The following is a 21,993-nucleotide window of genomic DNA, read 5'->3' on the forward strand; positions in this document are numbered from 1 at the left end:
ACCACCTATTTACCTACATGGCAAGGTATTCTATATCCTGCATGTTTTGCTTATTTTCCTTTTTCTCGCCCTTTTCCTTGTAACCTCACGGCATCTAACCCTCCCACTAGGTGCAATAGGCATATGCGCCTGCTTAATCTCCCCGTTATTCTTCTTTACTTCTCTACATACACCCTCTCTTGCGAACCTTGAACCAGGACCATCGTGGGACGTAATTCGGTAAGCTTCCCACAGACCCTTGTTTCCAGCTTGCCGTGGTACCACCGGCGAAACGCTCATAACGAAATCCATGACATGCTGCCCGGTTCTTGTCTGAAACATTCTGACTGCGAGGTTTGCACCTAGATTGGTACTTTTGGCACTTCCGCACCTCTTTATAGGACACGCAGCTCTGCATACGTATCCTGCAACTAACACGCCGTCAACTTTTCGGCGTTTCTCCGTGTGACATTGAATGCGCCGCCCTTTAATCGCCCACCATGGCGCAGAAATCAAGCGACCCCGATGACAAGCTAAATCCTTCGTCATCTTCGAATAATAAGGAAATCTCAGAACCCGGATCCACGCAACAAAATAAGTGCACACCTCACACATCCGCACCCTCCACATCCACGCCTGCATCCACATCCACATCCACACCTACCACCACCAACAACAACACCCAACCTTCAAAATCCGCCAACCCTAAGAACTCGGGAGAAGATGCAGCCAACTCCCAACCGATGACAAAATCAACCTCATCGGGATCGAACCCATCTGCGAAGGAGGCCATGACTGGCCCGTCTCCCTATGGCACGCGCTCCCGCAATCGCGGTCAGGCGCGGCCCAATTACGCGGAGGACAAAGATGTAGACGTCGACATGTACGACTCCTACGTGGAGAAGAAGGACGACGATTCGAAGAAGAACTCGCGACATACCAGTGCATCTGCGAATGGCACCAGCGATGCACCGCGAGCTACGAATTCGACGTCACGCAAAGGTGCAGCCCCGGCCGATGGCAAGGCTGCTAGTAATGGCACCGCTCCGCACACAACATCGAAGGATTCACACACGCACTCGACGAACAACGCGACTTCGAACGCTGCGCCAGCTACTACGTCTTCTGGCCCGTCGAAGAAGCGAAAAGCACCTACGCAATCGGCCTCGAGCAATGCGCACAGTCACGCCAATACTCCAGCGCCGACCGGCCCCAACGCGACAGCGACAAGACGCAGCGCTACGCAGGAAAAACCGGTAACAGCTGGCGCAGGGTACAACGTGACGAACATGATGTCATTTGAACGCTACGGTGCGGTTCTGAAAGATGGAAAATTGGTGGCGGACGATGGAACTACGCTGCAAGCAAATGGTATGAGCCACCGAACCCAACCAAAGGCTGGATTTGTATAATTATGTATCGTGTGTTTTTTTTACTGACTCTGCCCTATCTAGACCACGTATATCTCGTTTGCGAGCCGCCCGGAGAACCGTACTATCTGGGGCGTATCATGGAGTTCCTCCACGTGCAGAACAACGCAACAAAGGCTGTTGAGGCGTTGCGGATGAATTGGTACTACCGGCCAAAAGACATTGCGAAGAACATGAATGACACTCGGCTGGTGTTCGCCACAATGCACTCAGACATTAGTCCGATAACCTCCTTGCGCGGCACGTGTCAGATCCGCCACAAGGCCGAAATCGAGGACATGGAAGCTTACCGAAAAACACCCGACTGTTTCTGGTTTGAGAAGCTTTATGATCGCTACATCCAGAAGTATTACGATGTAATTCCGTGCTTCCAGATTGTCAACGTTCCCGAGCGAGTCAAAAAGGTGTTGGATGAGCGGTGGAAATACATTTTAGTGGAGCAGGGCCGGGCAAAGGAATTCACTAGCGCCGTCAAATCATGCAAGAGGTGTAGTGGCTACTGCGCAAGGTACGTACCCTTCATGGGTAGCTATGTCGAGCTACCTGATTATGTCATCAGGCCCCTTCCTTTTCTGCTTTTCCCCCTTTTCCCTTTCGCATTTCCTCTTTCCAGTTCCCAAGCAATTGGGGGTTGTGATAATAAATAGTGGCTAACTCAAGATAACAGCAATGATTCTGTCGACTGCGCTGTGTGTTCGCACACTTATCATATGAACTGCGTCCGCCCACCTCTGCTAAAGAAACCATCACGTGGTTTTGCTTGGGCTTGTGCTGCATGCAGTCGTGCCCAGGAAAGGAAGCTGGAGGCCCGACACACCCCAAGCTTGTTAGACACACATCCAGAAGCCGAGGAAGAGGAGATCTGGGAGGATGAGGATGACGTTATCGACACCAACCGTACTAGCCCTGCTGACGGCATCGACGACTCCCACCAGCCCGCCACGGCAGAGCAGATATACCATGCAAGCCTGTGGCCTTGGCGATATCTGGGTCAGCATTGCAAGCCGGAAGATGCACTTGACTACGACGATCGCATATATCCCCGGGCAGGTTCCCGCTTAGGACCGAAACACCAGGCAACTGTGCTCCCTTGGCCCGGTCGTCCAGTTCAGTTGGTGAAGCCCTTAGAGATCAAGAAGACGGGTAAAAAAGACAGCAAACAATCGAAAGAAGCACTTGCACTTCTTGAGGCTGAAAAGGCTGCTCGAGAAAAGCGGCCGATATGGGTTCAGGATGAGCCTCCTGGATATGTAGCGCGCGGGGAGGACTACGACAACGACGACCCGAGGAACACGGCTCAATTGCTTTGGAAGCCCTTGGGCGCACCAGGGGTACCTATCAAAGAACCACAACTCGATGACTATATGACAAGTGCGAAAACGAAACTGATCCCGATGTTCAATCTTCCGAAGCTGTCAACAAATCTCGAGGACGTCGCCATCAATACCTTGTTCAAGAATGACTATGATCCAACCAAGTCTCTGAAGGCACTGAACAAGGTCGAGAAGTCCGTCTTCAAAGAGCCGGAGTTGACAGCTACCGAGCTCAAGAAATTTGAAGAAGGCGTGACTAAGTTTGGGTCAGAACTCTTTCCTATCACCAAGCATGTGAAGACAATCAAACATTCAACAACTGTTCGGTTCTATTACACATGGAAGAAAACTGATCGTGGAAAGCAAGTTTGGGGCAATTTCTCCGGTAGGAAAGGCAAGAAGGAGGCCAAAAAGGCTGAAGCGACAGCAAATAAGCTCCAGGACGATGTTGCTGACGACCAGGACGACTCAGCCTTTGACACGGGAAAGGCTCAGAAGTTAAAGAGAGGTTTTGTATGCAAGTTTTGCTCAACCAAATCCTCGCGTCAATGGCGACGAGCGCCCAACAGCGCATCCGGTCTAGTAACCGAAGGGGGTGGCAGGCATTCGAATAAGGACAAGGGCGTTCAATATGTTGGAGCATTGTGTAGGCGATGTGCTGAGTTGTGGCGACGCTACGCTATCCAGTGGGAAGACATGGACGATCTTGCTAAGAAGGTTGCTACAGCAGGGTCACGTTCGTGGAGACGAAGGGTCGACGAGGAAGTACTCAAGGAGATCAGAGCTGCGGAAGAGAAGATGAGCATGACCGTCTATAGCTCGCCTAATGAGGTGGCCCCGACGACACAGGCTGCCGCGGCAACACCCGCTATACAGCCTAGTACCAGCGAGGCACCCCCGCGAAAAAAGCTTAAGACCATCGCTGATAAAGAGGCGGAGGCCAACGGAGCTGATTCCAGTGGCACGCAAGCAACGCATCAACATCAGCAGAAGAAAAAGGAAAAGGCAGTGGAGAAAGCAGCGCCACCGCCAGCACCGGAATTACCAAAACCCCGCACGCTGCCTTGCGCTATATGCCACCAGATGGCCCCCACGGGAGATGCGGCTCACCTGTCTTGCAAGGAGTGTCGCCTTACTGTTCATAGGAAGTGTTATGGTGTCATGGACAACCGTCTTCCTGGCAAATGGACTTGCGATATGTGTCTCAATGACAAAAATCCTCAAGTCTCGATCGTAAGTACGGATGATACTCTTCTCAGACCTACCAACTGACTGTTTTCTCCAGGATTACAAATGTGTCTTGTGTCCGGTGGAATTTACGGAGCACGACTTCGTAGAACCACCGAAGAATTCACACAAGAAGAAGACCGAGAAAGAAAAGGAGAAAGAACGGCTTGACCGTGAGCTCGCTCAGAAAGCCGCAGAGTATTATCGCAAGAAGCAGGAAGAGATGAATCGGCCGGTCAATCCCAGGGAACCTCTGAAGAGAACGGCGGATAACAATTGGGTCCATGTTACTTGCTCCGTATGGATGCCGGAGATAAAGTTCGCCAATGCCTTAGCCCTGGGCCCTTCTGAGGGTATTCCATCCATCCCGCGCAGCAGATATGACGAAGTCTGCAAGGTGTGTAAGAAAAAAGGCGGTGCTTGTGTGACGTGTCATCACTGCCGCACCCCTGGTAAGTTTGATTTTATTGATTGATTTTTTATTTCTAGTGCTGACAACATATTAGTTCACGTGGAATGCGCTCACCAGAATGGATATTTGCTTGGCTTCGAGATCACGCCGGTGAAAGGTTCCCGGCGAGACCAGCACAACATTGTGACTATTGGAGGGGAGACGGGGATCATGTCTGCCGCTGTCTGGTGCAAGGAGCACATCCCTCAGAAAAGCCTAGTACATCGGATGCACGACCCTGTACCTCAGCCCGATGGACAAAGCAAGGATCCTGCTGTTATGAACGCCCTGCAGCTTTACGTGCATAACTATAAGCAGGCAGATCTTACTTTCACGGGCAACGTCCGTAAGGCGAATCTCGCTAATCTGGCCACAAAACCGCCCTCTGTCACAGCACAGACAAACCCGAATCGAAGACAGTCAACCACAACTGTGTCTAGCTCAACACCGTTAGCCCAGAGAGCTTCTCCGATTGATCACGTTGACACAGCTTCTAGCAGCTCTCAATCCGGTGATAAAATCTGTCTTACTTGCGGTATCGACGTCAGTCCGAAGTGGTGGCCTATAGACAAGGCCCAACAAAAGGTTCTGACAAATGGACATCACGGATCTCTTAGCCGTGAAGCGATGAAATTCGTTGCTCAGAGGAGCGTCCAGTGTCACAAGTGTCACAGGGAGAACCGAAAATTGACGCCGCATGCTCCTCCAAAAGTGGAAGCGCCGTCTATTGAACCCCCAAGGCCTGCGCCTTCAGTTGCTAACAGTTTAGTAAATCACCCATCGCATGTATCGAACCCTGTGAACAGAATCGCCGACATTGGGAATTCATGGGGACCTCGAGCTCCTCCAGCACAAACAACGACTCCTACGATTGCATCGGCGATCTCTGCACCACCGTTACACCCACCGTCAGCGAGCATCCCTCAACCGTTGCCGTTGACCGCTCCTCATGCTGGAACGAGTCCAATGGCAGCTCCAGTTGGCCAGCCCGTGCCGCCTCACCACTATCCGCCCCCTGGCGCGCCTTACGGAGGAGATTGGCACCGCAGTCCGACTCAGCATGCCCCAGCTCTTCACCAGATGAATGGCAGTTCAGGCGGCCCTAGTCCGATACACCACAACCACCTTCGCGATCTCCGACCGCCGCCTATAGCTCCAATGTCTCATCACCAGGGGCCGTCGATCCAGCACGGGCTTGGACAACCCATGCTCAACGGAATTCCACCGTCACCACCTCGACGAGGTCCAGCTACGGTTCAGAATGGCACTTCCTATAATATGCCATCTTACCACTCAGGACATAATTCAGTCCACGGTCTCACCAACGGTAGCCCACCACCACGAGCTTCAGAGCATTCCTTCTCTCAAGGCTTACTTGGCTCACGTTCTTCGCCTTTCATGAACGCGCATGGAAGTCCACCGGTATCTCGAGATGGGATTTCCATGAGTCGCGAGCCAAGCCTAAACAGCAATGCACCATCTTCACGGCCAAACGACGGTCGACCTGCAAGCGGGGCGAGCGCCAATGCATCGCTGCGCAACCTTCTGTCGTAAATAGTAGGGACTAGACGGACTGGGGGGGTTATGTGGCTTATGATTCATTCGCATAGCAGTTTAATTTTCCGAGTTCGGCGTTACTAGGGCTGGGGTTGTTGTATAAGTAGGGGGCATGGCAATACCAAAGGCGTCGATACGGTTATAGATGGCGGTTTGACCAAAAGGAGTCAGTCAAATAGACATGTACGAAGTCAAGACGTCTGGGGAGGATACCAGGCATAATTGTGAAGATCATTCTTGCAAACTACATAATCATTGTCCCTGTTGTACCCGGTGACTGTATACAGGCCCAGGCCTTTAGGCATGTATGAATGATGCTATTTGATAATCTTGTACACGTATTGAGCGGATTAGACGTAGGTAATGTCCGATGATACTAGTATAGTAAAGTGGACTACAATAGTTACGAAGCGGGGACAGCCGCTTATCTCTAATGATCACAATTCTTTCAACTTATCTAGCTAGCCATTATACGGCATCGAGAAAATCAGAAGTTCGCGAACAATTCTATAGCCAACTTATTTCTTTCGAGTTTGCTACGACGTCGTTAACCCCTTTTAAGCCAGTATAGCCGATATGGATGATTCAAAGGGTCTTGCCTTGGCCATCGAGGAGGCGAAGATCGGATACGAAGAAGGCGGCGTTCCGGTACGTCTCTCTCATGGAGATATTCCTCCGCAACTTGGGTCGTTCGAATGCTGAGAAATCGGACGACTAGATCGGCGCGGCCTTGGTTGCTGCTGATGGCAGAGTGCTCGGCCGAGGTCACAATATGAGAGTACAGAACGGCAACCCGATTCTTCATGTACGTAGGGCTAGGTCTACTACAATTTGTCATCTGATGACAATTAGATAAGTTGTCATATAGTTTAGTTGGTTCTGACCTATTTACTATTCCAGGGTGAGACTTCCTGTCTCCAAAATGCAGGCCGTCTGCCTTCGTCGGCGTACAGCGGCAGCACTATGTACACAACCCTCTCGCCTTGCGACATGTGTAAGTAAATACAGCTTCTTCCTCGGCACTCCGCGTACCCCTTATCCCTCCTCACCGGTCCCCACCACGCAATCTTTACGTACACAGAACCTCTGCTAAGAGGGGCCTAAAACGTTTCGAGGGAAACAGGTACCGGCGCCTGCCTCCTGTACGGCATCTCTCGCGTGGTCATCGGCGAGAACAAGACGTTCCTCGGCGGCGAGTCGTATCTCAAGCAGCGCGGCGTCGAGGTCGTCGTGCTGGACTCGCCCGAGTGCAAGGAGCTGATGGATAAGTTTATCGCCGAGAAGCCGGAGATCTGGTAGGTTCTTTTTACTCCCGTCTTATTACCCTTTATCATCCTCGTGTAGAAATAAAAGGTTGTTCTCGAGGCTGAGATGAGCGTAATCCAGGAACGAGGATATTGGTGTGGAAGAGAGGGTATATTCAAAGGAGAGTGTTCAGGCGCCGGGGGCTTGAGGATTCGGATTGTGATGGGTGTCTTCAGGTCCCTGAAGATAGTTGTTTTTTTGTAATCAACAACTTCGAGAATGCAAAAGCGTTGTAGTTTATAGAATGAACTGTACTGACGAACGGTTACTTCGATAATCGCTTATTGTCGGTGATCTCCTTTTCCGAGGAATATATAACGTCCGTACAAATTTGTAATGAGCTTCATTCTATGCCGAATTTCAAGTTACTAAAATCATAAATATTTTGAGACGTAGTACTAGGGTGTTTTAAAAAAAACAACACCCCACGCTAGAGTTAGAGATTTTACCGTCCTCATAGCTAATGCTACGATAGGTAGTGAGATTTAAATTAACTAGTTTATTTTTGGCGTAAAATTCAGGTCGATGCTATCCTGCGAATATCGGGACAGAGAGCAACGCCTTGTGGGTATCTGAGAGGCTTTATAATATGACGCCTTAAAGGATGAGTTTGTCGAAGAGGCAACGCCATAGTGTACTATCAATCGTGGTCCTCTTCCGTGAAACCGGGGCACCCGTCCATATTCTCGTCAGGATAATCGCATTTGCACCAGAAGCAATAATTGTGCTCTTTCCTCAGATACTCGACCAATCTCCTCAGTCTCTCCTCGACTTCGAGTGCGTTAAACTCATCCAGTTCCGGGTCCTCTTCCTCGAGATCTTCTACCTGGACATACGCCACACTCGTTTTCCCCATAGCCTTCTTATCGTCCTCATCATCCAGATCATCCACGTAAGTTGGGAGACGAGTCGAGCTCTGCTCTAGGTCGTGTCGCATGCGGCGGTCCCGCTCGGCTTCCTCACGGCTCCGAATGAGGCCTCTCCAGACTACAGAAATGGACTTCAGAGGTCTGGTCGAGAGCGTCCTCTTCTTTTTAGCTCCATCTTCCTCATCGCTATTCGTTTCCTGCGTCCCATCCAGCCCCTTCTCCTCGTCTAACTTCTCGCAGACCTTCATCCCGGCATACACCAGCTTCTCCATCCTTGCCTGTTCCCTCTCCCTCCTAACCCGGTCCCGGAACTCCGTCTCGTCGACCTTTCTCTTCTTCTCAACCCCTTCCGCCGCCTCATTCAAGCGTCTCTTCCTCTCCGAATCCAAGCCAATCCCGCCACGGTCCTCCTTCATCTCGGGGCGGAGCGGCTCGAGTCTCGCATTCTCCGCGTTCTCCTTGCTACCCAGCGCGACGCCGGGCTTGAAGCCCATCTTGGCCATCATGGCGAAGCCCTTGCTTTTCTTCGCTCGCGCTGTCTCGAGCAGGGACTGGGAAAGCGCTTCTTCGCGTTCTGCTCGTTCTTCCGCGGCTTGCTCTGCCTTTGACTTGACGCGTCCCTTGATTTCGCCCTCGCGTCTGAGTCGTTGTCGCCGTTGTAGCGACGTCTCCACCGTTTTTGTCTCCTCTCCGAAAGTCATGTTCATGTAGTCATCTTCATCGTCCTCCTCTGAGGAGTGGCTTGCCGCCTGATATGATGTCATATCGGGTTGTATGGCAGGCACGTGATCTTTGCAGATTCTGATGTTGAGGGGAGCAGTGATGAGAGATTATAATTTGGTGTCGTAAGGGACTAGTGGCCCGAGATATTTCGAGAAGCTTGAAATTGAAGCTGTGAATTATTTGGTAAAGAAGGAAGACACATCAGCCAATGATAATAAGAGTTTGACGCACTTATAATTGTGGGGCCTGCTTATTTCTATAAACGATGCCAATTGGCAAGTGTGATTGGTGGATGGTATTCAACATCTCCAATGTACATGAGTACCTTCTTGGCTACATTTATTGTTACATACTACATACCTACCTACATACCTACATATGTACCCATAGCAGGATGGAAATCACATAGTAGACGTACTAATAAACGTATTAATAGGCCATTACCGCCAAACGCCCATGTAAATTATTTGCTCTTAGAGCACCGCCGTCACTGTCGTACCAAATTTCATGGCCTGTCCCTAGGTGGTCATCTAACACAGAAGGATATAATGTACAGTATACACAGAAGAAACGATTCCCCAATCTTCGCCTCTCATACGTCGTCTTCGGGTAACTCGTCAAGGACCTCTTCTACTAGATCTATTAGTTCGTCGATATCCGGGCGTTCGCTTGGCTCGACGCTCAAGCATTTCCTGACAACATCCTTAATCGGTTCGCTAATCGCACCCTCCTCGCGACCAGCAGATCCGGCCGGCGCTTTTCCTTTCTTTTGACCCTTGGGTCCCTCATCCGGGAATCGCCAGTCACCTCCTAATACACACATGCTTAAGCTACCTCCAGTCTCGTCGCTGCGCATCTCGAAAGGCGATTTCCCTACTAGACACGCATATAATGTGCATCCTAAAGACCAGATGTCGACTTTAGTATCGATAACCGTGCCCGTCTTCACGTCGAAGAGTTCAGGCGCTCGATAAGGCATCGTGCTGTGTTCCGCAGCTATATCTTGTGTCGCAATGGCAAGAGATCGAGTCGATATGGCGATAGGTGATTCGGCGATGGAGCCTAGATCCATTATAATAGGTTGCGAGCCCGAGTCATCAATCATGATGTTGCCTTCAAAATGGTACAGTTAATATGCTAAACAGTCGCCTAGAAGTACCTCGATTAGAAAGCTTACCTGGCTTAATATCTCTATGCGCATATGATCTCCGTTCGCCGGGTCTTACCAACTCCTCGTTTACCATCAGCGGCCTAGCTTGTTCCGTCTCGTCGTCTGCGTCTGCTGCCGCAACAGCCTTATTGCGCTTTCCTTTCTTTCCTCGTCCTCCCTCGCCATCTTTCGCATTGCCTGCTACCATGCGCTCGCCACCTGACGGTCCTCGGTATTGATGCATGTCCTTAAGAGCCTTGCATACGCCGAGGAAGAGGCGCATGAGCTCCTTTTCCGGAAATTTTGTGTGGTTCACTAGGTTCGCATTGATAATATCTTGCAGGTTGCCTCGTCTATAATATGGTAGTAACACGTATACCGTCTTCGCATCTGCATCGTTTCGCTCGCTCGCAATGGAATAGTCGACACTATGGATAATGTTGGATGTGTGGGAGAAGGTCTTGTACGCTTCGACTTCTCGCATCGCTTGCTGGACTGACTCTTGGCCGAATGGACATCTTATCTTCTTCAGCGCAAAGAGCTCCGCCGTCGCTGTATCTTGCACGAGATAGACATAGCTAAATCCGCCTTCGCCTAGTAGTCGCAGTATCTTGAAGGATCGGCTGTTGATCTTCAGGGTCGGCGATCCGGGGAAGCAGTTTAGACAATTGCCGAACGAGTAGACGAGGTCAAGTAAAAGCTGCGCCATGATGGGCGAGGGTGGAGCTGGACGTCCTTTTCTTCTGCAAGAGTGTTTACTAGACGGAGAGGTTATTTGCGCGCGGTCTCTATCCGGGAGTGACAGCTGTCGTTAAAAGTCCGTGTGACGGATCCGTCGGTATTCCCTAGGGCAAATTCCAAACTGATGTGAAGGACAACGCTTAAAATGGGACAATATAAGCTCGGACGAAAATGCAAGTAATGATAATTTTATGTTTATACGAAAGTTTCCATATGAATGTGTAACTACTAATGTTGAATTGTTCAAAATTAATATCGTGAGACGTGTAAGACAGCGGATAAGACGGTACGTAAGAGGTAGGATCCACTGTCGCGCGACTAGCGTGGGCTGCGCCTCAATTTGAGGCTGATTTACGTATCCTAGTACGTATTTCCAAGAAGTACTATATACTGTATAAATGCATGGACCCATTTATTATAGAATTCCGTCTCAATTGTGCAATTAACCATACAATTCGAATTTTCACTTAAGCTTGCATATCTATTTAGAACGTCGATGAAAAGTGAATGCAGAATCTCTATAATCTGAACAATTCTTTTTATATAATCGTCCCAGGAAGTTGCTAATAAGTATCTTACAGCTGGGCATCAAAAAAGGCTTGTTGTGGCCGATACAGCCTCAAAATCCGAGTTCTTTAGATTCGCAACACCATGAATATTCCATACCAGTGTCTAAGCCAACTTGGACAGGGTTCCATCCTCTGCGCTGCTAAAGGGACCAGCATTCACACATTTGACCTTAACTCTGGGCCTTCGATCTTGTCCTCGTGGACTCATCCCCTTGCAAAGAAGGCAGGAAATGGCAAACCTCATAAAGATGAAAAGGGAACTACTCAAAAAGGACAAGATCCTGATGAGAAGGAGAGTGGTCAGCGTCCATCAAAGAAGCGCAAGCTCAGTTCGGATGAAAAGCCCGACATTAAGGGAGAAGACGACCAGGCTGACGCTGGAATAGTAGAACCAGCGGCAAGCAGCGATGGAAAGAAGCAAAAGAAGCAAAAGCAAAAATCCGAGTCCCGGGCTCAGCAGCCGGAATTGCCGTTCGTTACTTTGTTAACAACAACTGAAGATGGAAGCCACGTAGTTGCCGTAACTGGCCAGGACAAGGCGATATGGATATTCGAGCATGACGGAAAGGGTGGTTTGAAGGAATTAAGTCAGAGGTATGACGAAATTTTTCTAAATCGACTCATTTGAAAAGTCATCTCACTAGATACAGAGTCATGCCGAAGCGCCCCAGCTCCATCGCCATCACAACCACCGTAGACGGGCCTACCATCCTCTCCGCGGATAAATTCGGGGACGTCTACTCGCTCCCCCTAATTCCCACTCCCACTACCACCACAGAAGCATCCACCACGCCAACCCCCGCCTCAACACCTACCCCTACCCCCAATCCCTCAGCCCCCTTCAAACCCTCCGCGAACCGCCTAACCGTGCACTCGAAGCGCAACCTACGCGCTCTCGAAGACCAAGAGCGGGTGCTAGCCCAGGGCCAGGAAGTCCGGAAGGAGAAAGAGACGCCGGCCTTCGCGCACTCGCTGATCCTAGGCCACGTATCCATGCTAACCTCTCTCGCCCTCGCCTCCGCGGACGGGCGACCGTACATCCTAACCGCGGACCGGGACGAGCACGTCCGCGTCTCGCGCGGCGCGCCGCAGGCCCACGTCGTCGAGACGTACTGCCTGGGCCACGAGTCCTTCGTCGCCGCGCTCTGCGTGCCCGCGTCGCGGCCCGAGGTCCTGCTCTCCGCCGGCGGCGACAACGAGCTGTTCGTCTGGGAGTGGAAGGCCGGGCGGCTGCTGCGCAGGGTCGATGTTTTGGGCCGGGTAAAGGAGGTCTCGCCCGATGCGAGTAAGGTCGCCGTGGCGCGGTTGTATTCGTATGAGGTGCGCGGACGCTGCTACGTGCTGGTAATCTGTGAACTGTAAGGTCTCCTCGTCTTACCCGGTGTCGATATTCGGAGAATCTAACGTCGTGGTGTGTTTAGGGTGCCGGCGATCTTCGTCTTCGAGCTTCTACAGGATAATACCCTCGAACACGTGCAAACCCTGAATGTGCCCGGCAGCCCGCTGGATGTCGTTGTGATCCTGAGTTCTGGGGGAACTCCGAGATTAGTCGCCGCAATCGATCCTCGCCAACCTACTAACAGCAATGGCGGAGTACAGGGAGAAAGTGTTGCTACAGAAACGGCACAATCACTCTTACTATACGAACAAAACGAAGCAGGTAACTGGGCTCCTTCCGGGGGTATCCAGGACACCGCCGAAGGCAGCCTAGATATCTCTAGGGACCAGCTAGAAAGTATTCTTTACTCAGTCGAGAAGCTGCGCAAGACCGAGTTCGAGGACGAGGCAGAGGCGGAAGGAGGTGATTCTGCTAGAGGTTCGGCTGCCCCTTAGTCTAGGTAGCTAATTACGTTACTCTCGCGGGCATTCGACAGAGATGTAGCCTGTTCTAGTTTTATCTCTGCAAGGCGAACCAAATTCAAACAGAAAATGATAATAGATACGTTGGATTACAGCTAAAGGGGAGCAAGTTGTCTCACGAATGCACGTTCAGTAATACACACGTTGGAAAAGGTCGCAAACATTTATACGCCAACATAATTAAGATGAACTGTTAAATGCAATCGAGGCCGGAATAAAAAGCACGTCTGTCCTAGTTCCTCTATGTCCATATAACGCCAAGTAGCAAGAAGCGTCAGGGGTGGTAGTAAGATGACGCCGGTGTAGTCGATGGGAAAGGTGGTGATGGTCCTACTGCAAAGAACGCAAGAACCTGTCCTCCAGACAAATAACGAACCCTTCATATCAAATGTATAGCAGCTTCCTCTCCCGTGCTCCCTGGTCATGCAAAATCATTCGTGTACTCGACCCGTCGAAACCTCACGCCGTATACGTAGACTCTCTACTAACCCGGCCGGAAAGAGATTCCTGACGGCGTCCGTATATTATGCGAATCATCAAACTTCGTATAGTCGAAGTATTCTGGGAATGAACTGGCCAGCTTGACAGACTGTTTATTGGGAGGCACACTGAACGCGTTCGGCGTGTGGGTGTCCGTCCTCATCATCCTCATCCATAGCACTGGCGCCACCGAATGCTCGTGCTTGCCCTTGATTGTCTAGATCCTCCAGACTCACATCGTCCGTCATAGCGTCTGCAGGAGGGATGTTCTGTACCGGAGGAGAGGGGAGGATCTTACGTAAAGCTTCGAAAGCGGCCTCGTCGTCTGTCCAACCACGTTCGGGGAACTTAACAGAGAACTGTATGTACATGTTGCCAAAGTCGTGGTGTCTGGGCGAAGGCATACCCTGGCCACGTAGCATCTTCACAGTATCTACGCAAAATCTCATTAGTGCCAAGTCCGAGCTTTCATAGGCGAACAAATACATACCTGGTGCGATAGCCTCGCCGGGTAGGATTTCAACGCTCAGCCATCTGTCATCCAGATGCTCAATGTAGATTGTACCACCAGCAAGGGCCGTAACAAGATCGATCTCGGCGCGGTATAATAGGTCATCTTCTTTCCGGGTGAATCGAGGATGGGGCTTCTGCTCGATCTCAAAGACGACGTCTCCGGCCTGGACACCCGGAGCCTGATCACCTTCGCCCCTGAACTCAACTTTGGTGCCGCTTCTGACACCGCGGTCGACGTGGACGTGAAGTACTTTCCTATCAACAACGGTCTTCTTTCCATTGCAACCCTTACAACGGTCCTTCTCCTTAATAATCTCACCCTCACCGTTACAGTCAGGGCAAACCGTTTGAAAGCGTTGAATCATGGGACCCATTTGCCGCATCATCGTCTTCATACCGTGGCCATCACAGCCAGGGCAACGCCGCACAGCACCTTCCTTACCACCTCGGCCCTCACACTTGCTGCAGATTACGGATCGCTGCAGGGCAAGCTTCGAGATCTTACCTCGGTAGACATCCTCTAGAGATACCTTGTGTGTGTGGTGGATAGTCCGTGCCTTGGGGGGGCCGCGGGGTGCCCCGCCCATCCCACTAAACATGCCTCCGAGACCGCCACCGAAAGAACCGGAGCCGAAGAATTGGGCGAATAGATCCTCGGCAGCCATACCACCACCGCCGGCGCCTCCCTCAAGGCCAGCCTCACCATATTGGTCGTAGATCTGGCGCTTCTGGGGGTCGGATAGAATTTCGTATGCATGTGAAATCTCCTTGAACTTCTCTTCAGCAGCCGGGTTGTGTGCATTCTTATCTATCAAGCCAAAGTTAATATCATAGGCTCGTAAAATGTCGTCACAACGCAAACGGACTATGCCATACCGGGATGCCACTTTAAGGCGCTTGTCTTGTATGCCTTCTTGAGCTCTTGGTCTGTCGCAGTTGGCGAAACCTAGACAAAGGGCATCAGCGTGTGTTCCGGGAAAATCGAGTATTGGAATTTAGGAGTAAAACGTACACCAAGGGCCTCGTAGAGCTTCGTCTCCTTGGCCATCTTATCTGAATTCGTAGATGAGACGGAATAATCGAAGAGTGTGGTATTCGGCGAGTGAACGGGTCACCGGTCAGATTAAACAGGATCTTAAGTATCGATCAGTATTAGTTAATTATGCGACTCTGAGGTTGTTGTTTTTTTATGAATTTGTGTAGTCAAAGCAACCAGATGTTGAAGAGTGAGAGCCTGGTATTAGTAACGGAGGAGGGAAAAACAGTCGTTAAGTCGTTGAGATAGCGCCCCACAATTGCGAGGATCGGCCGACACAGGATTTTTGGGTGGGATAGTTGGAAATTGGTAGAAAAGGAATGCGAAGGGATAATCGACGGAGACTCACCAGTGGAAATTAAGTAGGCGAGGAAGACGGCAGAAGAAAAGGCGACGATAGAAGGGTGAACTTCTTTGGTTGGCAACCTTGTGGTTTGACTTTGGCCTTAGCAGGTTTGCGATGCACGAGATTGGTGGATGCTCGCTGTATGTAGGTACCTTCCTTGGGGTTGCTGGAAGGTTCTGGCTACGTTCCTGCTGAAAATAGTCCGCGCACCGATTCGAGAAGGCTCTAGTCCGTGAACTAACTACGATGATTCGTGCCTTCCTTTCTATAGGACTAGCAGTATGTAAGAAGTGAAACCGAGTAGAATAATTGCGAAGAAGAGTATCCGAAAGATATATCAACTTTTTCTTACTGCCGATTAGCAAGCAACTTTGAAATCCCAGAAGAGGCACACAAAGTGAATCTTGTCGGTCTTCTACGTAGAACCAACAATTACTTACTTTCCTTTACTTCGAGGCTGAGATTTCTTAGTGTGCCACTTCCGCCGTAGAATCCGATAGAATCGTGGCTTCGACCTCGAAGTACTCCAGTTGTAGTTTTGAGGCTAGAATGCGGAGTAATCTAAGTGAATTGTGTGCCAATTTTAGTAGCTCAGCCTCAAATATACTTTTAAGTACTTTTACCCCTGCTTCCTTCTTCGCTCTTTTCGGCATCCAATTTGGCCTGTGCTGCACGCAATGTGGAGGAATTTACCGTCCATTGGACACACACGGACCGCACTCTAATCAATGCTACTCTGTTCACACGCCTAGGTACGGTCCTCAATTCTCCAATTTAGACCCCTACTACGGATCCGTAGTAGCTCAAAAGGTTCTACGCAAACGGTTGGTCGGCAATTTGATTTATATTCGTATTGTGACATGAGATTTTGTTACACCTTTGATATAAGATTCATCATTTGTATATGCCCGTGAAAAGAATCCTTATACAGTCTAACAACATTATATTCTCCAGCCTAAAGATACCGGCTTTCTAGAAGCACGCCAAAGGGCGGGGTTGGGGCTTGACACGCAACGGACCTCGGCCCTCCCGTGGGCAGATTTCTCAAGATTTTTAAATAGGCGAGAGGCCTTCACTCAAGAAACGTCTTAGGCAATATACAGCCTTATCATCATTAGGCACCGTGCTTTCGACATACATCCACCAAAGCCTCAGGTTTGTAGGTGCCTAACCGCCAATCGTCTTCGAAGGCCGGCTGTTCTCTTCACCGCACCGTCATCTACAACGTCATTAGCTGTCAAAGTGCATGACTTTCCGTGGCGCAAAGTAAGGGCACATATTTGACGTCGCTATTGATAGCCGGTAAGTCGCGAATGTTCCATTGGAATAAGCCTGGAATGGTATCAAAGCAGGATTGTGGCTATTGTCGTCTAATAAAGTTTCCAAACCATTCGACGAGGAAAAAGAGTAAAAGGAAATTTGCCGCCGCCCGCTTATTTATCTTTGACAAGTCAGCTCTATTTTCACATATACGTATGAATGTATTGTAAATATTCATCCACGCATATGCATGTTTTTGGCCAAGATGTCAGACACGGAACAAAATCTGACGTATGCCGATAGATCACTTTCTTACTCATTTTCTGAGCCCGGTTTCCTTCTGCTATTAGTAGAAATAGGTCGAGAAATATGTGTCAACCTAGAATACCTTACTTTATATAAATGAAGCACATTTATGGTTAACTTTAAACTAAGACAAAAATCAAGGCAGCTCCAAATGTTGGGTTAAGATTCCAAATAGTTTAACTCCTCCTCGTAAAATACTTGACCAATCAGAAATGTGTCAGCCGCAAAGAATGTTCTTGCTTAAGTCCGCTAGTCCGCTAGTCCGCTAGTCCGCCCGGCGGTCGTACCAAAGTACATAATTGGAAGCCACAGGACACTCAATTTCCACCACTGCTACCTAAAAAGTGGCATTAGGTAAAAGACCATCGCCTAGTGGAACTTGGAACTTTACATAGGACACATGTATGTAATCAATAAACACACGCAAACCGCTACCTTGCACAGACGTTTGTTCGCTCTTTTAAACATCAATGTCACTTTATGGGTTCCGAAAGCGAACAGGTGAGGTACTAGCAAAGTCATCCAATTCAAAACCTCGCTCTTGCCTACCCAAAACAGCTTAGTAGCAAAGAATTCAGGAGGGAGTATAAAAGTAAGGCTGAGAGCTGAGAAATCCTAGCGGGATTGCGAACGGGTGTAAGTGGGCCGTTACCCTTGACACGCTGGACCTGCTCAGCTATTAATACATTCATAGATACAGACCGTTCATCGACTAAGTCAATACCTGCTTTACTGGGCTAGCTACTATGTACTAGTCAGTATGAACAGTTCTTTGGATATCGATCGTGAGAGGAGGTTGGTAGAAACCTCATTGTGCCCTGTCACGACTACCATGTTACCTACTAACAACCTTGGTCAACTAAAAACTATCGATCGTATAAGCCTATTATAGATTCGAATATCATTAGATGGCAACTCGCTTACCTTACCTATCTAGTAGGAGATGGATACCTCGGCATGTGCTTTTTTGATTACATCGATCAAATACTAAGTAATTTCAAACACGCCTTTGACAGGGACATCTTAGTGTATCCCGCATGTACATGCCCAGGTATGTAATGTGTAAATCTATATGAGCTGCTCTTTACTTGATCGGAGATAACAGATTAACAGGCAGAAGTCACACAATACTAATCCCCAGAAACCTTCAACCGAATCCCCCTGGATGTCGTCATTCTAAACGAGCCGCAGCAAGGATAGTATGAAATTATCCATAGCCCTACGAGGCGACCTTGAAGCTCTCGTAGGCATCCGCGGCGGCGAGTATAGCAACGAAACTTAGACAACGGAGACATCCCGCACTTCCAAGGTTTTGGATAATCATTGGGATGCGCATGGTGCATAAGTAGGTGCTTAGGTGAGCATTGAGGAGTACCGAATTAGACATCTAGAAGAGATCCATGCTCACCTTCTATTGGTCGACCCTTGCTTGCTCAGATGCTTGGTAACAAGATTACTAAGGATAGCCAATTATAGGGCCTGTTTTGCACCCCTGACCATGAATATCGCTAGTCGTGTTCTATTTTCAACTTCCCCCATATTCCTCGCGCTAGGTATGGCAAGTCGGTACAGTCCCTCAATACTCGATAAATCATCTAAGTAATCGTTCGTTCAATCTTGACCAATCGGGTTGCGCGTATGGGGTCATATCTAGCTGACCAGATCGTTAGCTGTTGTCCCATCTATCCCATGTCAACATGTGTAGCATTCTTAAATCTTAAGCTTAAAGATGGCGGTCCACATCGTGATCGACCGCCGATGTGAAAAGGTACACAATCAGCCAATAAGAGAAACCCCCTAGCTATGGAATCAAGACGGGGTTTGGAGTCTGCACCTTGAATAGTGGTACTAGCTTTAAGAGATGTGAGATGATAGGGCTGTTCGTATCTCTACCCTACTTAACAACAAAACCACCTATCTCCTAACGCCATATTATATAACGACCCGATTCATTCCCGTTATGTGCTCGTCTCAAGCAACTTAATACACCTGACTCATCTACGATCTTGAAATTTTATACAAAGGTAACACCCACTTCACTCGTAAGGCTGCATCTTTGCTGGCGCCACGGACAAAATGAACACCAACGCATCTGCTGCCTCTGGACGGACCAAGGCACCCAAAAAGAGAAATAGCGACGTACGCAAAGAACAAAACAGGATCGCGTCTCGTGCCTATCGTAAGTTATTCCCGAGAAAACTACCCTGAGTATTTTTCAACACTCGAATATCTCGCTGACACCAACTCATAGGAGAGAAGCGCAAACAAAAGCTAGCACTCCTCGACGAGATCCTGAAGTCTGATTCACAAACAGATTCTATGAGCTCTGTCTCCGATGAAACAGAAGGCTACACTACGTCGTGGTCATTGCAGAGTAGACAGGCCTCGAACAGTCCTATCCCGGCTGCACTCTCTGCCGTACCCGTCGCCTCGCCGTGGCCGGTAGTAAGTCCGCCAATGACTTCGGCGGTTCCTAACTATGGCCACGATAGTTATGACGGCTGGATGAACTCTTTTGACCACCACAGCCATACGTTTCATACTAGTAACGACTATGTGCAATCATACCTAGCTACAGATGTTGGAGATCATTCTCTAGATGCTTCTGCTTCATACAACATCCAATCTATACCATCAGTAACCTCGACACCGTCAACACCTCCCGTACCATCTATTCCACTGGACCCTATGCTGGTTAATCAGTTTGCACAGCATCGCCATCCACAATCGGCGCAAAGCCAGAGCATGGTAAATTCATCTAACCAAGTTGGTGGCGATGACGAAATCTCGAGACAATTATGGGTCGGGTCCCTTGAGGATAATGCGTTGACGGCGCTCGAGAGATTTGCGGAATATAGCCACGTCCAACAACAGCAAGTCTTAGCCTGGGTGCGAAAGAGAAGAAATTTATCGCACAACGCCTCTAGTCACCAAGGCCTAGAGTACAGATATCCCACTTGTCAAGCAACGCCTCCGCCCTCAGGTGAGTAAACTATGGTGGCCTAGAACTCCTCAAGGATCATGACTAAATGCTAATTTATTTCCAGCCCAATTTGTTAACAGTGATTTCCGCAAATACCAGAGCATGCGGCAGGCCTCTAGATCACCTATTCCTCACGGGCACCACTAAATTCGTCGCGAGTCAAATAGGGTTACCTACTCGATCATACCGATCAACAAAACCCAAGTGCCTAAAGGAGTACAGTATCTTCAGCACGTATTTAATTGACGAGCTGGACAAACCTCACGACTAGATGCCGCAACCGAGTATACAAGCATGCTAGATCACATCTCCCTCATCTCTACCCTCTGTATCTGAGAGAAGGTGCCGACGAAGAGTGATGGGAAGAAAGAGCTATGTTGTTGACGCTGGAAGATGAAGTCATTACCGAAATGTGTGGCATGACCCTTGGATAGCAAACTAACTACAGAGCATAGCTCGGAACGCAGGAAGGGGCGGGACAATGGGGAGACGATAACAGGGGAAGAGTTGCAACTTCTACGGCGCCGATGGGAAGACATTCTGGCTCTGGGAAACGGTCTAGTAAGGAAAGGGGCTGGTAAAATGTTTGAAGGTGGACAACACTTCGACCATCTCCCGCGTCAGAGAGAATGATTTACTTACAGCGGGGAAAATAGATATAGGTTCTCACTGAACTGGAGGCGTACGGTTATGCATTGAATAGATTACAAATGATACCCTTTTTATAAAATATCTACGCTTTTGTAGGTCTAGTTAGGTACTTTACGCGTTTCTAATGACTGAAGGAAATTATATGGCTATTCAAGATGCTGTAACTATTTCAACGAGTGCCATATAATTCGAGGTGAGTACTGTTTTCAACCAGAGCCAACCTCAATTGAAGCTGTACGATTTGTCAAATTTGGATGGTGAACTCTCCTTGCAATTACAATATTCGCCTTACGCTATCTAGCACCTAAAGACAAACAGCGACGAAACAAACGTGGTTTGATATCTCCAATTCGCTTAGAGATATGCTCTCATGATAAACATACGTTAATGCTTTTGTGAAGAATCTAAGCCAGAGAAAGCTCTACTGAGTAAAGAAACCTCTAGAATGATTAGCCAAGTAACCTATTGGTCTCGTCGTTGGATAGGTCGTATACGTGTAGATCCGATCGTAATATTATACCGACTACGATTAGCATGGGTTGGATAATTACTAGTCTAATGGAGTGAGCGGACTGTAGACAAGGGGCAGTTACAAAAGAACACCGCCATACTGTAGTCAGAATCAAATATTTAGGTATCTAAATGGGCAACATAAGAAAACTGTTGCCTAGAGAAGTTTGTATTGTCGTAGTTCATGTATCACAAGATTGCTGACACGCTTGAGACTACTAAGAAGACCTCCCTTGAGAATGTTGCTGCCTTGCAGGGAAAGAAAAGCATTTACAAGATGTTCAGCGACCCGGGCACCTGTTGTGGGAATAAGCTATCTTACGAAGTACATACCCTCTTGACTGAATACTTTCCAAGACCCACAAGATATAATCTAGAAACAGCTATTATTATCATAAACCTTGCTTTATCGATGTATATTCGATTCTATTCACGGATGAGTAAGATGTTTGTTCTGTAACATTGTCCTCTGGGCTACCCCCTGGATATTGAGTTGACCCCCTATTCACCACCATTCCTTGACAACTCGCCCCCCACCCTCAACCATCATCTTCCTTGCCCTATTCCCCCCACACGAGAACCATAAAATACTGTTGTTCCATCTAAATATGCTTAATATATCCCGGACGATCCGTAGCGAGGGTGAAGCGCCAGCAGTAAAAAGGTCAAGGCGACTTGTTCGAGCAGGAGCAGTTAATCCTTAGATACAGAATACTTTCTATTTAACGAAAATT

At 48.9% G+C, this 21,993-nt stretch overlaps 7 protein-coding genes across 7 annotated transcripts; 4 read left to right on the plus strand and 3 right to left on the minus strand.

The window, feature by feature from the left end:
- The first annotated feature begins 236 nt into the window (after positions 1-236).
- Positions 237-6,222, plus strand: F4807DRAFT_134512 (uncharacterized protein). Its single transcript, XM_047993029.1, has 5 exons — positions 237-1,350; positions 1,434-1,917; positions 2,077-3,955; positions 4,008-4,401; positions 4,456-6,222. The coding sequence occupies exons 1-5, from the start codon at positions 480-482 to the stop codon at positions 5,952-5,954; spliced, it is 5,127 nt and encodes a 1,708-aa protein (XP_047853321.1). The 5' UTR covers positions 237-479; the 3' UTR covers positions 5,955-6,222.
- A 1-nt stretch (position 6,223) lies between these two features.
- F4807DRAFT_134519 (putative cytosine deaminase) lies at positions 6,224-7,640 on the plus strand. The gene is made up of 5 exons (XM_047993030.1): positions 6,224-6,605; positions 6,676-6,762; positions 6,858-6,951; positions 7,081-7,252; positions 7,344-7,640. Exons 1-5 carry the CDS (start codon positions 6,534-6,536, stop codon positions 7,408-7,410), a joined length of 492 nt encoding a protein of 163 aa, XP_047853322.1. The 5' UTR covers positions 6,224-6,533; the 3' UTR covers positions 7,411-7,640.
- Position 7,641: 1 nt separating this feature from the next.
- F4807DRAFT_134508 (uncharacterized protein) lies at positions 7,642-9,037 on the minus strand. The gene has a single exon (XM_047993028.1). The coding sequence runs from the start codon at positions 8,893-8,895 to the stop codon at positions 7,903-7,905; it is 993 nt and encodes a 330-aa protein (XP_047853323.1). The 5' UTR covers positions 8,896-9,037; the 3' UTR covers positions 7,642-7,902.
- A 317-nt stretch (positions 9,038-9,354) lies between these two features.
- F4807DRAFT_134647 (kinase-like protein) lies at positions 9,355-11,200 on the minus strand. The gene is made up of 2 exons (XM_047993033.1): positions 10,032-11,200; positions 9,355-9,967 (listed from the first exon to the last, which is right to left on the minus strand). Exons 1-2 carry the CDS (start codon positions 10,711-10,713, stop codon positions 9,447-9,449), a joined length of 1,203 nt encoding a protein of 400 aa, XP_047853324.1. The 5' UTR covers positions 10,714-11,200; the 3' UTR covers positions 9,355-9,446.
- A 1-nt stretch (position 11,201) lies between these two features.
- On the plus strand, positions 11,202-13,243 carry F4807DRAFT_134641 (uncharacterized protein). Its single transcript, XM_047993032.1, has 3 exons — positions 11,202-11,908; positions 11,965-12,672; positions 12,736-13,243. The coding sequence occupies exons 1-3, from the start codon at positions 11,397-11,399 to the stop codon at positions 13,145-13,147; spliced, it is 1,632 nt and encodes a 543-aa protein (XP_047853325.1). The 5' UTR covers positions 11,202-11,396; the 3' UTR covers positions 13,148-13,243.
- A 440-nt stretch (positions 13,244-13,683) lies between these two features.
- Positions 13,684-15,381, minus strand: F4807DRAFT_134635 (chaperone protein dnaJ 2). Its single transcript, XM_047993031.1, has 4 exons — positions 15,180-15,381; positions 15,044-15,113; positions 14,145-14,975; positions 13,684-14,087 (listed from the first exon to the last, which is right to left on the minus strand). The coding sequence occupies exons 1-4, from the start codon at positions 15,213-15,215 to the stop codon at positions 13,768-13,770; spliced, it is 1,257 nt and encodes a 418-aa protein (XP_047853326.1). The 5' UTR covers positions 15,216-15,381; the 3' UTR covers positions 13,684-13,767.
- A 3,444-nt stretch (positions 15,382-18,825) lies between these two features.
- F4807DRAFT_134727 (uncharacterized protein) lies at positions 18,826-20,323 on the plus strand. Its single transcript, XM_047993034.1, has 3 exons — positions 18,826-19,294; positions 19,367-20,098; positions 20,163-20,323. The coding sequence occupies exons 1-3, from the start codon at positions 19,192-19,194 to the stop codon at positions 20,243-20,245; spliced, it is 918 nt and encodes a 305-aa protein (XP_047853327.1). The 5' UTR covers positions 18,826-19,191; the 3' UTR covers positions 20,246-20,323.
- The last annotated feature ends 1,670 nt before the right edge of the window (positions 20,324-21,993 follow it).

The sequence above is a fragment of the Annulohypoxylon truncatum genome, assembly GCF_022578515.1.
Source record: "Annulohypoxylon truncatum strain CBS 140777 unplaced genomic scaffold F4807scaffold_20, whole genome shotgun sequence".
Taxonomy (NCBI): domain Eukaryota; kingdom Fungi; phylum Ascomycota; class Sordariomycetes; order Xylariales; family Hypoxylaceae; genus Annulohypoxylon; species Annulohypoxylon truncatum.

Bases quoted from the DNA above. Each gene is read 5' to 3' on its own strand.
- F4807DRAFT_134512 (XM_047993029.1), top strand. From the start codon at position 480: ATGGCGCAGAAATCAAGCGACCCCGATGACAAGCTAAATCCTTCGTCA. The intron at 1,351-1,433 runs GTATGAGCCACC...TGCCCTATCTAG, and splicing joins AACTACGCTGCAAGCAAATG to ACCACGTATATCTCGTTTGC. The intron at 1,918-2,076 runs GTACGTACCCTT...TCAAGATAACAG, and splicing joins TGTAGTGGCTACTGCGCAAG to CAATGATTCTGTCGACTGCG.
- F4807DRAFT_134519 (XM_047993030.1), top strand. From the start codon at position 6,534: ATGGATGATTCAAAGGGTCTTGCCTTGGCCATCGAGGAGGCGAAGATC. The intron at 6,606-6,675 runs GTACGTCTCTCT...TCGGACGACTAG, and splicing joins ACGAAGAAGGCGGCGTTCCG to ATCGGCGCGGCCTTGGTTGC. The intron at 7,253-7,343 runs GTAGGTTCTTTT...AGCGTAATCCAG, and splicing joins GCCGAGAAGCCGGAGATCTG to GAACGAGGATATTGGTGTGG.
- F4807DRAFT_134508 (XM_047993028.1), bottom strand. From the start codon at position 8,895: ATGACATCATATCAGGCGGCAAGCCACTCCTCAGAGGAGGACGATGAA.
- F4807DRAFT_134647 (XM_047993033.1), bottom strand. From the start codon at position 10,713: ATGGCGCAGCTTTTACTTGACCTCGTCTACTCGTTCGGCAATTGTCTA. The intron at 9,968-10,031 runs GTAAGCTTTCTA...ACCATTTTGAAG, and splicing joins GCATAGAGATATTAAGCCAG to GCAACATCATGATTGATGAC.
- F4807DRAFT_134641 (XM_047993032.1), top strand. From the start codon at position 11,397: ATGAATATTCCATACCAGTGTCTAAGCCAACTTGGACAGGGTTCCATC. The intron at 11,909-11,964 runs GTATGACGAAAT...CACTAGATACAG, and splicing joins TTGAAGGAATTAAGTCAGAG to AGTCATGCCGAAGCGCCCCA. The intron at 12,673-12,735 runs GTAAGGTCTCCT...TGGTGTGTTTAG, and splicing joins GTGCTGGTAATCTGTGAACT to GGTGCCGGCGATCTTCGTCT.
- F4807DRAFT_134635 (XM_047993031.1), bottom strand. From the start codon at position 15,215: ATGGCCAAGGAGACGAAGCTCTACGAGGCCCTTGGT. The intron at 15,114-15,179 runs GTACGTTTTACT...CCCTTTGTCTAG, and splicing joins AGCTCTACGAGGCCCTTGGT to GTTTCGCCAACTGCGACAGA. The intron at 14,976-15,043 runs GTATGGCATAGT...TTGGCTTGATAG, and splicing joins CGCCTTAAAGTGGCATCCCG to ATAAGAATGCACACAACCCG.
- F4807DRAFT_134727 (XM_047993034.1), top strand. From the start codon at position 19,192: ATGAACACCAACGCATCTGCTGCCTCTGGACGGACCAAGGCACCCAAA. The intron at 19,295-19,366 runs GTAAGTTATTCC...ACCAACTCATAG, and splicing joins GATCGCGTCTCGTGCCTATC to GAGAGAAGCGCAAACAAAAG. The intron at 20,099-20,162 runs GTGAGTAAACTA...ATTTATTTCCAG, and splicing joins AGCAACGCCTCCGCCCTCAG to CCCAATTTGTTAACAGTGAT.